We start from the raw sequence: 14,320 nt of genomic DNA, 5'->3' as shown, positions 1-14,320 counted from the left end.
TGACCACTGGGCGGCTAGTTGTGATGTCTGTTATCTACGTGGAGACTCAAAAGATGAGCACAATAGTGGCCAGCCATGTAGAGCTGTGAATGGGCTGAATGAATCAAGACCCTTGTTCTTGCTTTTGTAGACACCGCACACAGATTTTTGACTGGCTGGTTTTCTGAATGACTGATTCACTGACTGAACCTTTACACTGACAGTCTGTCTGGCCAGTACAGAATATGCTTTGTATGAGACTGGAAACACAGCGAGATTGTTGTGTTTTCTGTACATCATCAAGTTCTTCCCAAGAAGAGCTTCCCAATTCAGCCTGAGTGCTGGAACACACTGGGAGGCCATGGAGTGTGTGAACTTGAGAAAAAGGGCGGGAATGCTTCCACGCTCACTGGATTCACACAGCTTGCACGGACACCAAAGCTAAAAAATGGGGAAAACTGTGAGTGTGGAAATATCTGTTGCCTCAGTTTCTCAGTGGCCACTTTGAAGCTGTTGTGTGTGGCTTTCAGAGTTTTGCATTTGGTTATACTTGATGTATTGGTCAAGGTGGCTTGGTAATTGTTAAATATGTATAAAGAACAAGTAACACATTCACCTAAAGCAGGAAAAACATACAGGAAAAAAAATGGTGTGTCAGATGAGGGATTTGAATAAAAGCATTTTATTTCCAGTGTAATTGTTAAAAGATATTCATTATACCATTAAGGTCATTTGCCATTGATGACAACATAACAATTTAGTTTTCAGTATTCCTAATTTAGTATTTTTCCTAATAAAAATAAACAGGTACAAGTCTGTTTTCCCAAACGAAGATAGCATAATCTACAGAACAAACCTACAAATTTTATGTTTCATCTGCATCAAGCAACTATTTTCATCAATATGTCCAAGCTGTATGAAAGTGGTTGGAATTGTGAGCAGTTGGAAAGAGGCATTGTTTGGGTTTTTTTTTTTTAGCATTTCTGTTCTGGAATCTTGATTTGAAGAATATCTTACCGAGTGCCACTTTACTAAATGAAATAGTGGTGAGTTGAGCCATACTGTATGTGTGTGCATGTAAAGACAGTTGAAATGGTCTAACAATAGCTAAGATAGTGACCTAATTCAATCAGTATCCAAATGGTGTTTGAGTCTGGTTGGTGGTTGCCAGGTTACACTGACAGATGGATTGAAATTGTCTGTAGTGTGTGGATTGTGTGTGTAGACTCTGTTTCATAGACAATCTGGCAACTTGGGTACCATTATGAACATGAGAAGCTTACTGATGCATGCATCCTTAACATTCATAATAAAGTTTGAGGTCAGATGGTCTTAAAATATTGGGAAAATCCAGGAGTGTTAGCAGGCATGCACAACAAGATATGTAAAATGAAGTACTGTTTGATCCTCTGGTTTTTACTGGTCGTGAAGTAGAGGGGTAGAGGCAAAAATCCAGACATTTTCCCGCCATTAGGGTGGTGGTGTGAGTTTCCCAGCCTGCCTTCCCACTGGGCTGGTATTTCTGTTTCCCTGGAAGCGCTGTATTGGCTTTTTGACACACAACAAGTGATCTTTCTCCCACAGCCAGAATGCTCTATAATGACGGAGTGGAAAAGGTAAACTATTTCCCCGAATGGACATTAACAACTATACAACTGCCTACAACAACTTTTGACATCCCATCACTTAACTCTCAATTACCCCCAACAAACAAGCCAAAAAACAAACTAATCCTTACTGGTTAATGGGAATATGAAGCACAACCTGTTCCCATGCAAATGCTGTGATAACAACGAGAACCACCTTTGCCAGCAATCAGCATGTTTTGATCAAACTGTTAATTCATTGTTTTTGCAGTTATATTACTTTCAGCTGCACTTCCATGATAATTTACATGATTTTATTAACCAGCTTGTTTTCTGAGGTTAGGCAAAATGCTGAGATCACTTAAATACAGCCCAGTACAGCAAGCTACACACACACACACACACACACACACACACACACACACACACACACACACACACACACACACACACACACACACACACACACACTACACGCACACACTCTCTACACACACAGACACATGCACACACACACAAAATCTGCTGTGTCTGGTAACTTTCCACAGTAAGATATATGTAGCACACACTCAGAACAGCTGGCTAATGAGGATTCAACCAGATTACCACACAGCGAACATATACTTGACTTTTCTTTATTCCTTGGTCACCAAGAACTCAAGTGCTTGTTTTAATAGTCTGCTAAATGTTTAGAGTAGATCACCAACATTGCATTCAGGTAAAAAAACAACAACAAAAAAACTAAGTAAAATCACATTTAGATCTTCTCTGGCTCATTTGACTGAAGAGCTCAGGCGACAGCAAGATATCTGTCATCTAACAGTGCACAATTCGCAAGAAAGGCTACTTGGTGTGTGGTATTTTTCTTTTTTTTTTTTTTTTGACAGTCTTGTACACAATAATCATTGGATGAACCAAAATTGAATTTTGCTCAGAGTCAAGGTCATGTTTGTTGTTCTCAGTGGATTTTAACTCTCATTAATTTGTGCAACATAACTAACCAATGACAAGAAAACTTGTCACCTTTTTTCTGTACTTCCCACCTTACAATAATTGTTTTGGCTTGTTTTGGTTCTGCATTAACTACTACATCACTGATGTTTTGGGCTGGTGTTAATGTTGTATAGAAAAAAGATAAATAAGTAAAACAAATTTTAATGCTTAAAAATGGTAAGGGATTTTTAAAGATTAATTTAATTGCTCTGGTGATCTGAAACGCAAATTGCTTCACGCAAGATAGCGGGACATTTTATTTATTTATTCAGTTATTTATTTATTTTTCCTCTCTCTCGTTTTGATTTACTGACCAACAACTTCCCTTCTCCTGTTGTTTGGGTGAGTGGGTCCCAAGAAAGCTGCCCCTCTCAGCCTGTTGTTTCTGGACAGCCACATTTAGAAAAATTGTAATACAGGTGATCCTTTTAGTTTTCAAAATGGTTGCCTGCTTGTGATGTGTTTAGAGGACATCTATAAATTGTAGCTGAAAAACTTTCATTTCCTCATCTGTTAATTTGTGGTGTGTAGATTACGCACATAATGCTGCGTGTGTATGTGTCTGTGTGTGTGGAAAAGATGCAATATACATCTTCAATTCGATCTTAAATTCCTTCCTTCTCCACTTCACCCCTTCACTTCTTCACATACTCTGTACCTGCTCCCATCTCTTCCTCCTCCTGCAGTTTGTCTTTCTCTTTCCTTTACACTTTCTCTTTTTCATTCTCTTCCTGTTTCCATTTCCTTGCCTTGTGCTGCAGCGCTGCATCAACCTGTCTCTAAAAGTGTAGTAAGGGGGATAGAAAGTGGGAAGCTTTATGTTGCAGATGTCCAGCTGAATGCTGATCTGCACTACTGTATGCACCCACTGACCTCTCCACCTCCCTCCACCCTTCACTGGTCAGTCAGGGAGTTGTGTTCAGGGGTTTGCATGCAAAGAGCTCCAGCTTGAGTCAAACTTTAAGCAGAGACTCTCTCTCCTTTTCACCCAACCCTCAGTGGACCTCAGGCTGTACATTATCGCATTTCAAAATTACACCTTTCCAGCTCACATCACCCTATTGTAAGAGGTCAGAGGGCAAGATGGAGTTTTGGGGGACTGGCAGGGGCTGTGAGCAGAGAAAGAACATTTTGTGCCTGTGAAATGCAGCACTCGTTTCCTCCTGCTGAGCACAAACAGCCTGCTGAATGGTTGGTGGGACCACACAGTCTGAAGGTTCTGATTGGCTTTTGTGTCAGTTGGGAGATGGGCTAGAAGGTCATCTCATGGTCCTGCCCAATCGGGGAAAGACAGCAGATTTCAGGAACTTCCTGTGTCACCCAGGAGTGAATGACCAAAAAGAAAAATTAGCCAGTGATACTTACTACAAATGGATTCTGTAGTTGATGTTTGATTTGAAGTTAACATTAGAATTAGGAATTTACTAGGCAAGTGTACTGGAAGGTTTCTGTATTTAGATGGTGTCAGTATTGAATATTTGGTCATGCAGGCTTTGCAAAATGTACAAAGGGTAGTAGTTTTAAGGGTGAAACTCATAATCACGAAACTGAACAACAAATAGTTGGCAGCTTTTGCAAGTTGTAGGTCAGTGTGTTGATTTTTTTTTTTTTTTTTTTTTTTTCTGTCTCTCATTTCTTATTCTGTAAACAAAAATAAATGCGATGTTCATGTTTAAACGTGTTGAAAACCAAGCAGCAACATCTGGAACTGAAAAATGAAGCAAATGCAGAATTGCAGTTCCTCCAGTGACCACTTGATGCTGGCTCCAAAAGTGAGTCACAGTCATAGACTATTACGGTAAAATATCCGACTTTCTAATAAAAATAAGCAGGTTTTCACCCTGGAACAAAACTTATTTACAGCCTGGTGATCATCTGCAGGGCCGCAACACCATGGAATACTTGTATATGCTTGGTGTAGTGATTAATGCATTTGCTTTACAAGCAAAGCAGCTCTGGTTAGATTCTGGGAGGAGAAACGAGCCTCAGGAGGTTACAAGCTAGTGTATTCCTAGTGAACGTCCCAAGCTTGGATAAATGGAAGATTTATGTCAAGAAGAGCATCATGCGTAAAGTCTGTGTCAAATCAAATATGCCGGACCATCTGCTTTAACGACCCCTACCTTTACTGTAGAAACACCTAATACTCTTTATCTAATGCATCATATTAGTCTACTGTGCCTCTTAACTGCTTTTATACATACAAATAAACAGCTTGATCTAATACGGTTTTAAATTTTCATGTGATAACCGTCCAGTTGATTAAGGAAGACTGACTCTTTTATCGTTGCATTTAAACAAGGTAATCTAAGATTCAGTGCTCTTTGCCTGTGTATGTATAAGGTACTTCTTTTCTGAACGTGGTAAACAAATTCTCCAGTGTCTCCCTCCTCTCTCCTGCTGTGTGCAGAGCTGCCGGTCTTTCAGTGCCCCCACACTTTTGGATATTTTATTATTAATCCTCTATTTATCCGGGCAAAATCTCATTGAGATTCAAATCTCTGGCAACATGGCAGTGAAAGTTAAAACACAAACAACACATAACAACATAACAATTAAAAACAAATACAATAGTCCATACAAACAAGTGAGTACAAACATGTGAAAAATATACAATAGCTGATCATTAAGAGTGACATTTTTAGTCAGTGTGACTGTTTTTAGAGTTATTCTCTCGTTCCTTTAAGATGGATAAACTCCCACATGATAACCATTTGTGAATCACTGTAACTGTCACTATAACAGGTGGATAGCAATACATGAACATACAACAATGGTGTGTAAAGTGTTTCTATACACTTTACGAAGGCACCTTATTTACCAGTGTTGGCTCTTTGGCCTAAAATGCTAACAGTTGAGGCTTTAAAACAGGACTTCACAAACCAATAGGTGGTGCCAGAGTGGATGTAATGTCACAGTTGATATCTAGTTTTGGTGCCAAACATCAGAGCAATAAAAACAAAAACAAAAAAAAAGGTAAAGTGAATTGATTGGTTGATCATCTAAAAAACAGCTATTTTGTCAATTATTATGGCACTCTGGCTTTCCTGCTTTAATATGATTAAAAACAAACTGTACCGGTTGATTTTCTCTTTCCTGAATACCTTTGCTTTTCTTTCCGCTACTTACACTTAAAGCACCAGCTGAGAAAATCAAAAGCAGATTAACAATTAATAAATACAGCTGTTTGGGTATGCTTTTCTAAGTTCCTGCTTTTTAGTGTCTTAGGGTTGTTCAGAAATCGTATGAATGCAGCATTAACCCCTGAACCAAGCGCAAACTTCCTAATCTTTATTCTTTAACCTCAAACATAAACAGATTGAACAGATGGTTTTAACTTTTCTTTTGTGTTTTAGTCTGTGCTATCGTCCGCTAACATCGGTCTTGTAATGCTTTATACTGCGTGTCCAGGTCTTTCAATATAATATAACAAGCCTCTGTGGATAAATCATTGAAATATAAATAAAGGGAAGTAGCCATACGCATCTGCTCTGGCCTGTTGTCTTTGGTTTGTTTGACAGAGTTGGTGGAGGCAGCATGTTGAAACTTGTTCCAGTGTTTTATCGCTCAGCATTCTATAAACAACACATCATTTCTTATAACTTTGTGTTGTTTGGTGCTGGTTTAAACAGCCTCTGGCTAACCTATGTGGATGACACAATCAAAATTACAGTTTCTTTGGCTTCAGAAATCACTGTCCCTTTGTTTATGCCTCAAAGGACACACAACCAAATAATTTCAAGCAGGATTTACAGTGTTTCCATAGCAGTTAGTGTTTGTTTCTGTGGCAGACACGTTACTGTTTAGAGTCAGTTTGAGCCAATCAGCTTATGTCTCTGTACTGTCATGTTGAAGCAGTGAGCTGCTGACAGTAAAGGTGGGTTAAAGGCTGCTGCTGCTCAGCTGCATGATGGTGATGGTGAAAGGTATGTGTCAGCTAGTCAAATAAGCTGCCTTGGTGTTTTGTTGTCTATCACGCTTCATTTAAATCCCCCCGCAGCAGAGACAAAGGCCATGACGAGGTGTGGCTGCTCTCTATATGTATGTCAATATGGTGTTTTTCTTCTGGAACTCCTCAGTCACTTTTTCCTGTCATCAGTTACAATATCCTCTTATTTAGAGGAACACCACAGCAACTGGACGAGTTATTTGTAGCTCTGTTGGCTGGAAAATCCGGAGTGGATCAGGGATGAAAGCACAGCTGAAAGCACCTTTTTAGAATTCTATAATTATAATTATAATTATTCTGTAATTTAAAGAATACTACTACTACCACGACTACTTCCTTTGGCTGCTCCTTAAAGGTTTGCCACAGTGGATCGTCTGTCTCAATCTTACCCTATCCCTAGCGTCCTCCTCTGTCACCCCAACTTATCTGATATGGAAATCTTGTTCTTCGTAATCTGTGTGTTTGATTTGGCAAAGATTTTACAGTAGATGCTCTTCCTCACACAACAATCCCCATTTTTCCAAGATCGAGACATGCATTAAGAGTACACTGGCTTGTGGCTCCCCATGGCTGGGTTGCCTTTTATAATAGTAAGACTAAGAAAACAAAAATTCAAATGTGGTTGGTTGGATATGAAGCAGCTTGCATGAGTACTTCATGTGTGGCTCTTGGTGTATTTAAAAGCTTTAATCTGGGCGGGTGTGCATGCATGCATTGTCAGTCATTCACTGGTAAATGCAAATCATTTGTTCAGAAACGAAGCCAGTAGTGTCATAACAGAGGCATGTTCGCACTGATGGCTGTCTGGTTATATTTATGTGTTATGGTTTTAGGTTCACTGCAAGCTCTGTTTGGTTGTTAAATATGGATTTGCATCAGTGGGACTACATCAGTGTTGTTGTTTGCTCCAAATTTTAACTTGTTTGTAGTGGTATTAAGGGCGAAATATTACATTTTGAATGGTGTGATGGTAGAATATTAAATAAAAATATTTTGAAAAGTCCAAATTAAAACATAGAGGATATTGGTCTTTTGCGGTAGCTGCTCCTAAATGGTGGAACACACTCCCCCTTCATATCTGGAGTTATTTTAGAAGTCATTTAAAAAACAATTTTTAATTTTTTACTTTTCTTCTTCTGCTTCTTCTTCTGCTGCTGCTTCTGTTTCTTCTTCTTCCTCACAATTGTTTAAGAAGTTTATGTTTGCTTGTTTGCTTCATGTTGATTAAAAGATTTATGTTGTTCTTTAAGTGTGCCAGGTAAATAATAATGGCACATGGCACTCTACGATTGTGCTAAAACCTGGAAATTTAAAAAACTTTTTTGGTCTGCCTTCAGGGTGAGATTATCTTTCCTGCTGCAGCAAACCTACATGTGCATCATAATCTTCTGTGCAAAACAATCACATAGGAAACGTATAAGGGAGCAGTTAAATCTGCAGTCATCTTTACTAAATGACCACAATAGAACATGTTATCAACTAAACTCTGGGTTGGCTGTTGGAACCTCAGCCTCTCCATAGGCCGGAGTGTCATTGAGCAAGATGATGGGATAGCCCAGCAGCACTGCCATCATGTATTTGAGTTTGTGTAGATAGGTGTATGAGAAACACTGAAAAGTGCTTTGAATTCTTGTAAAGCAGAAAATCAATTTTAAGTACAAGCCATGTACCTAAAAATTGTCATGTTCTGATGTTTTGTTTTGTTTTTTATTGTTCATTATTTTTTGGGGGAAAATTGTCTGGCTAAAATACCCCCCCTTTCTTTCTGTCTCCCCAGTGGGGTGCCCAGAGAAGTGTGCACAGCGAGCGTGCACAGCAGACGGCGAGTGCTGCCACCCTCAGTGTCTGGGCAGCTGCACAGTCCCCGATAGTGACACAGCATGTACTGCATGTGTGCATTACTATTACCAAGGCCGCTGCATGGCTGACTGCCCCCCAGGCACCTACAAGTTCGAGGGCTGGAGCTGCATCAGTGCCGAGCTTTGCTCCAAAGCCCAATTTACCGACCTTGACAGATACGTTATCCATGGAGGAGAGTGCATGCCTGAATGTCCATCTGGGTACACACGCGCTGCACCAAACAGGTGAGCTGCCGTTCAACCTGAATGTACCGTGGTTTAACACCCTACTTATTGTTGCTTTGCTAATATTGAATTTAGTTCAATTCTTACTGTTAGCTTAGAGACAGCCAGCCATCATAGTCTCTGTATGGCCTTCAAAATAGTGAAGGCCGTTAAGCATGCCGAGGAATTTCACCTAGACATGCTTTGGCTGCTTCTGTGAAATGTTGACGTCAAATCTTTCAGGGACAGAAATTTAAAAAAAAAGAAAGGGAAAAAAACAACAACGCTAAACCAGTTTGGCAAATAGATGTCTGTCAGGAATGACGCTGTACCTTCACTGTCTCCTGCCTTTCTCTCTGTCTGTCTCCAGTATGTTTTGCACAGCTTGTGATGGTCTGTGTGATAAAGTATGTGATGGGAAGGTCATCGACTCCATGACTGCTGCTCAGTCTCTCAAAGGCTGCACTGTTATCAAAGGCAACCTGCAAATCAACATCCGCAGAGGCCGTAAGTACTGCGGTGTAACACAGCAATACGACTGTTAATACTCGCATTTCTTTGTGAGGGAGGCCTGAGGAGTTTCTCAGCTGGTGTAGAACATTATAAAGATCTGTTATATTCACACTGTTAAATCAGACACAAAATGAAGTTATCACAGATTTTGCTACTTGAGAAAGTCACATGAGAACTCAACAATTTGAATATATTTCATTGTCCATTCAGGAAAGCTATCCTCATGGATTGCAACAGTTTAAAAATGGTTCTATAATAACATTATTTTACAGTAACAAGGTAATTCCCAGTTCAAAATAATCCTTATTTGTCTCCTCTTGGGCCTTTGTGCAGCCTGTGATTTAATCTACTGACTGAAACAACCTGGTTCAGTTCCCCTGTCCCTACCTTTAAACTACCTTTCCTCTTATTGGCTTCCCTTCATAAATAGAAGGTTTGTAAATAGTAGGTGGGTGAAGCTTTTGTGCTCACAGCCAGAGCTCTCAGGGTTTAACCCATATGAAAAATGCTGGCACACTCCAAAGCAGTTTTAAACTTTAAACAAAGAAAAATAGCCATGTTTGTTTTTTGTAAGCGGGGCTTAATGTTTTCAAGCTTAATGCATTTATGATTATCATATGGCCAGAAATGACAGGAAAATGTTGATACCTCTGTTAATTAGGTTCTACAGACCTTCTGCATGAAACACACTTGTTTAGTTATATGTCTGAAGGTACATTTTGTTCCAGGAATAAGTCCTGGCCATGTGCCTAAGATAAACATATTACATATATCTGCTTACTTTCACACAGTATAGAGTCAACAGTCTGAAATGGAGCATTTAGCCCATTTTAGTCTGAGTTTTCACTCATGGTGATTGCTTGTACACATGCTGAAATTTTAGCCATGTTTAAAAATTAGCATCCATCATTGTAACAGGATATATATGACAGGAAATGTGTAAAATGATAATAAGTCCTGTTTAAGCCAGCAATGAAATACTAAAGGGTAAAATGCATCAATAGATAAATGAATGTGTTTGTGACGGTCCGTCTTTAGATAACATGGTGGCAGAGCTGGAAAGTTTCACAGGTCTGATCCAAAGGGTGACTGGTTACGTACGGATCATACACTCGCACACACTGAGCTCCCTTGCATTCCTTCGGAGCCTGAGATACATCGATGGAGAAAACCTCCATGAAGAGTAAGAACGCACACACTTCTCTACATGGGTAAACATACAGCCAAGGTTTTAATCTCAATGCCTTACAGTGGAGATGGATGTTTGTGCATTGTGACACTGAGCTCATTTCTTCTCATGTACTTTTCTCAAGGATTCACCTTAATATTAATTAGTTCTATTCATTTATTCAATTCTGTTTTATTAGTTTAGTGCCATTTCACAGTAAACATCGCCTCAAGGTGCTTTATAGTGTAAGGTAAAGGTAAAAGACCCCATAGAGAAAAAACAAAGCGGTTCTCTCTCTCATTTTACTTTTGAAAACTCTAGGAACCACAAAAAATTAGTGCTCAATAAACACAACTCTTGAGTAACTACATTTTTAGCTAATATATAAGAATGATATGATCCAACATCCTCAAGAATCTTTAGTGAAAAAACTTGAACAAGTGCAGTTGTTTGTTTGTGAATGAGGTATAACCTCCAAAAGTCCCAGGAAAGGTTCTCTCAGGGTCATTGAGAGGCCTTCGTTTCCCTCCTCCATCTGTTTGTGTTCACAGGAATCTTACTGTCCCAAGGCCCACATTACAGTCATTCCTTGATGTCTGGGTGTTACCCAGAGAATCATAAAAAAATCTCCTCTCCAGCACACAAAAAAATGTCAGCCCCTGGTTAATCGGATTTGCCAGGTGATTTTTATCCTGCTGTCAAGCAGTCCCTCTGCTGTCTAACTGGGTCATTAAACCTCCAGCTAGAAGAGAGATCTACCGAGAAGAGTAAAATAGCTACATTTTGTTCAATTAGCATAGCTTCCCTTAATAGACAAGTCACTAGTGGATATGTTGTGTAGTTTTCCATTACGTGCTGAAAATAAGGCCTTAACCTTGGTGGGAAAGTTGGCTGTCAGCCTAGCATGAATCACTATACACACAATACACTCATAGATAAACATACACGAATGAATGTAGAACGAAGCAGCATATTGATGACTGTAATCCATTCATCTCCTCCTCTTTCTGCCCTCTAGCATGTATGCCTTCTCTGCATTCGACAACCAACAGTTACAGTATCTTTGGGACTGGAAGCAGCACAATCTGACCATCAAAACAGGAAAGCTGTTCTTCAGAGCCAACCCGAAGCTATGCATGTCCGAGATCCGCAAAATGTGGAACAAAACAGGCATCCAGGCCCGCTTTGATGAGAGTGATTTCCGAAACAACGGCGACAGAGCCAGCTGTAAGGGTCAAAATGAGCTTCAGTTTGAAAACCACAAACATTTAAATTGCTATGTCCAGTTCATGTGCTGGAGTTACTCTAGTTTACTAGCAGTTTGCAAACACCTCTTTTGAGCGTGATGCTGTTCTGCTTCTTATGTCAGTATTTACTGCACCACTCTGTCAACACTGCTAATTGCTGCATATTAATGCACACATACTGAAGCGCTTTTTTTTTTTTTTTTTTTTTTTTTTTTTTTTTTTAACTCCTTGCTCCCTCCATAGGTGAAAGCACTATTCTGAAATTTAAGTCTAACAGCACCAGCAGCACAAGGATCAAGCTGACATGGCAGCGCTACCGGCCCCCTGACTACAGAGACCTCATCAGCTTCATTGTCTACTACAAGGAAGCGTATGTTTTTTGTTTATTTTATCTGCAGGCTGAGTGTTACTGAGCTGAATCTTAATCCCACCACTTTATCAGCCAACATGTTTTAAGTTAACTGTCAGAGGTTAGGTTCCAGAAACATTAACAGGACTTTAAATACAGGAAATTTTTCTTTAATCAAGTTTCTATATTAACTTGGTACGTAGTTTCACAAATGTCCAGAGAATCAGCAATAGGAAATCTCACTTAATGGTTTTCCAGCCACAACTATCGGGCGAATATTAGGAGCTGAGCTTAAGTGGACATTTAAGTGTTAAATCGTTGCAGAAGAATGAGGGGAAAAACTGATGCAAAGACATGATGTATTAAAAATGGTGAGCCAGGCAACAAACAAATACAGCAAAGTAAAAACCACGATGGAAATGTGGTCTTTCTGTCTGTGTTAACTATTATTTTGAGGAAGATGAGATTTTTGTGTTTTGCTGACATTCTTCAGTTGTGTAATAAAAAAACACATGAATTAAATAGATGTACACTAATAAATTAATAATTCACCCTTTTCTTCTAGGCCCTACCAGAACATCACAGAGTTTGAGGGACAGGATGGCTGTGGCTCCAACAGCTGGAATATGGTGGATGTGGAGCTGAGGCCTGACAAGGAGTCAGATCCTGGAGTTCTTCTGTCCAACCTGAAGCCGTGGACACAGTATGCTGTCTTTGTTAAAGCTATCACACTCACAGTGGAGGATAGACACATGCCAGGAGCCAAGAGCAAGGTGGTCTACATCCGCACCAGCCCCTCAGGTAAACACCACAACAGCACAGATCAAAAGTTACAGTCTCTTACAGTCTGTACTTTCTTCTCTCTGAAAGTGGAGAAAGTACTTGTTTTTGTTCGTCAGAATAACCAGGGAGTTAAAGAGCAAAATTGTTGTTTGACTAAGCCACCACTAAATATCCCCAAGTAATTTGAAGTCTCTGCCTTTGTTTTCATTCAACATAAGCAGCTGAAATGGGAAGGAAATTGAAATAAAATTACATTTATGTAGCACTTTTCTGGTGTTACTGACTTCTCAGTTCTAGACACTGCAAACCCCATTTTCACCCACACGTTCATATACTGCTTTATTCTTCAGTATGTTATCTATTTCAAAACCATCAGTCCAGGGCAGTGTACACCCTGGACAGGTCACCAGTCCATCCCAAGGCCAGCACAGAGTGACACACAACCATTCATAGCTACGATCAATTTAGAATCGCCAATTTAACACGCACGTCTCTGGACTGTGGGCCAGAATATGCAGGGAGAACCAGCATACGCACAGGGAACACAAGCAAACAGCACAATCTAACCAGGAAGCTTCTTGCCATGAGGCAAACGTGCAAACCACAACTGTGCCGTTTAACCCAACCCAAAAATAAAGTTTCATCATTTGGTTTTAGTGCCAAAGCTAATCGTAAACTAGTCAGTCAAAAAAACAAAACAAAACATATTTACCTTATCCATATCTTTAGTTGCAGCATTGCAGGTATCCTGCTGTGGCCATGTTTTCACCACCACTGCATTGTAGCTTTGTCTGTGTTGTTCGACTCCCCTCTATCGTTCGGTCTAAACAATCCCAGAGGGGCATTACTGTATCCCCACCAATGCATAGCATTGTTTTCAGCTGGCTTTCTGGCCTTACTGTTTGGCTGTTGCCAAACTGTCACTGACCTCTGGTGGTTTGAATTAGCAACTGCATTATTTCCCTTATTAGTTTAACAAAAGTAGCTATGATTTGATTTGATTTGATATACCTTTATTAGTCCCACAAGGGGAAATTTCATGTTTCATGTTACTGAAAATCATATCCTTGGAGTATATTTTTATACTAAATGGTTTGGTATACCTTAAAACCATCGTACAGCATATGCTTAGTTGCTACTTGTTTTGCAAATAGAAGTGGGTTATTTCTCTGTCAGAATTAAAGCATTTCTGGATTTTATCCAAACATACTGTAAGGAGATGGAGAGGAAGACTGTTTGAAATAAACACAGCTGCAAGTCAAAGAGATGGAGAAAATCTGATTTAAACAAACTGTAATATACTGCAATAATTAGATGAAATGGAAGGCTGCTTTAAATAAGTCCAGCTGCAGTGTAAAGACATAGCAGCACTGTGATGTCAGAGGATCACATCTGCACTGGCAGCCTGAAGGAGAAAAGAGTTTACTCAAAAATTGTTAGAAATCAGTTTATGTCTCCGTCCTTCTCAGCACCCTCCATGCCGCAGGATGTGCGAGTGTACTCCAACTCATCCACTCAACTGGTGGTACGCTGGTCACCCCCTGTCTCAGCGAACGGGAACCACACGTACTACTTGGTAAGATGGCAGCAGCAAGCGGAAGACCGAGAGCTGTATCAGCACAATTATTGCTCCAAAGGTACACACACACACACACACAGGCACAAACTTCCATTCCCACCACTGCTGCTA

The 14,320-nt window shown here is 39.9% G+C and overlaps 1 protein-coding gene across 5 annotated transcripts in view; it reads left to right on the top strand.

Moving 5' to 3' along the window:
• Positions 1–14,320, top strand: part of igf1rb (insulin-like growth factor 1b receptor) — a 63,901-nt gene that overhangs the window by 36,324 nt on the left and 13,257 nt on the right. For all 5 annotated transcript variants that reach the window (XM_039613060.1, XM_039613053.1, XM_039613057.1 and 2 more), the window contains 7 exons: positions 8,285–8,591; positions 8,941–9,077; positions 10,122–10,266; positions 11,270–11,478; positions 11,742–11,868; positions 12,413–12,648; positions 14,100–14,267. In XM_039613060.1, coding sequence (XP_039468994.1) covers positions 8,285–8,591; positions 8,941–9,077; positions 10,122–10,266; positions 11,270–11,478; positions 11,742–11,868; positions 12,413–12,648; positions 14,100–14,267 — 1,329 coding nt within the window. The remainder of the gene's footprint in view (positions 1–8,284; positions 8,592–8,940; positions 9,078–10,121; positions 10,267–11,269; positions 11,479–11,741; positions 11,869–12,412; positions 12,649–14,099; positions 14,268–14,320) is intronic.

This window comes from Oreochromis aureus, linkage group 1 (genome assembly GCF_013358895.1).
Source record: "Oreochromis aureus strain Israel breed Guangdong linkage group 1, ZZ_aureus, whole genome shotgun sequence".
Classification (NCBI taxonomy): domain Eukaryota; kingdom Metazoa; phylum Chordata; class Actinopteri; order Cichliformes; family Cichlidae; genus Oreochromis; species Oreochromis aureus.
This window is presented reverse-complemented; position numbering and strand designations above follow the sequence as displayed.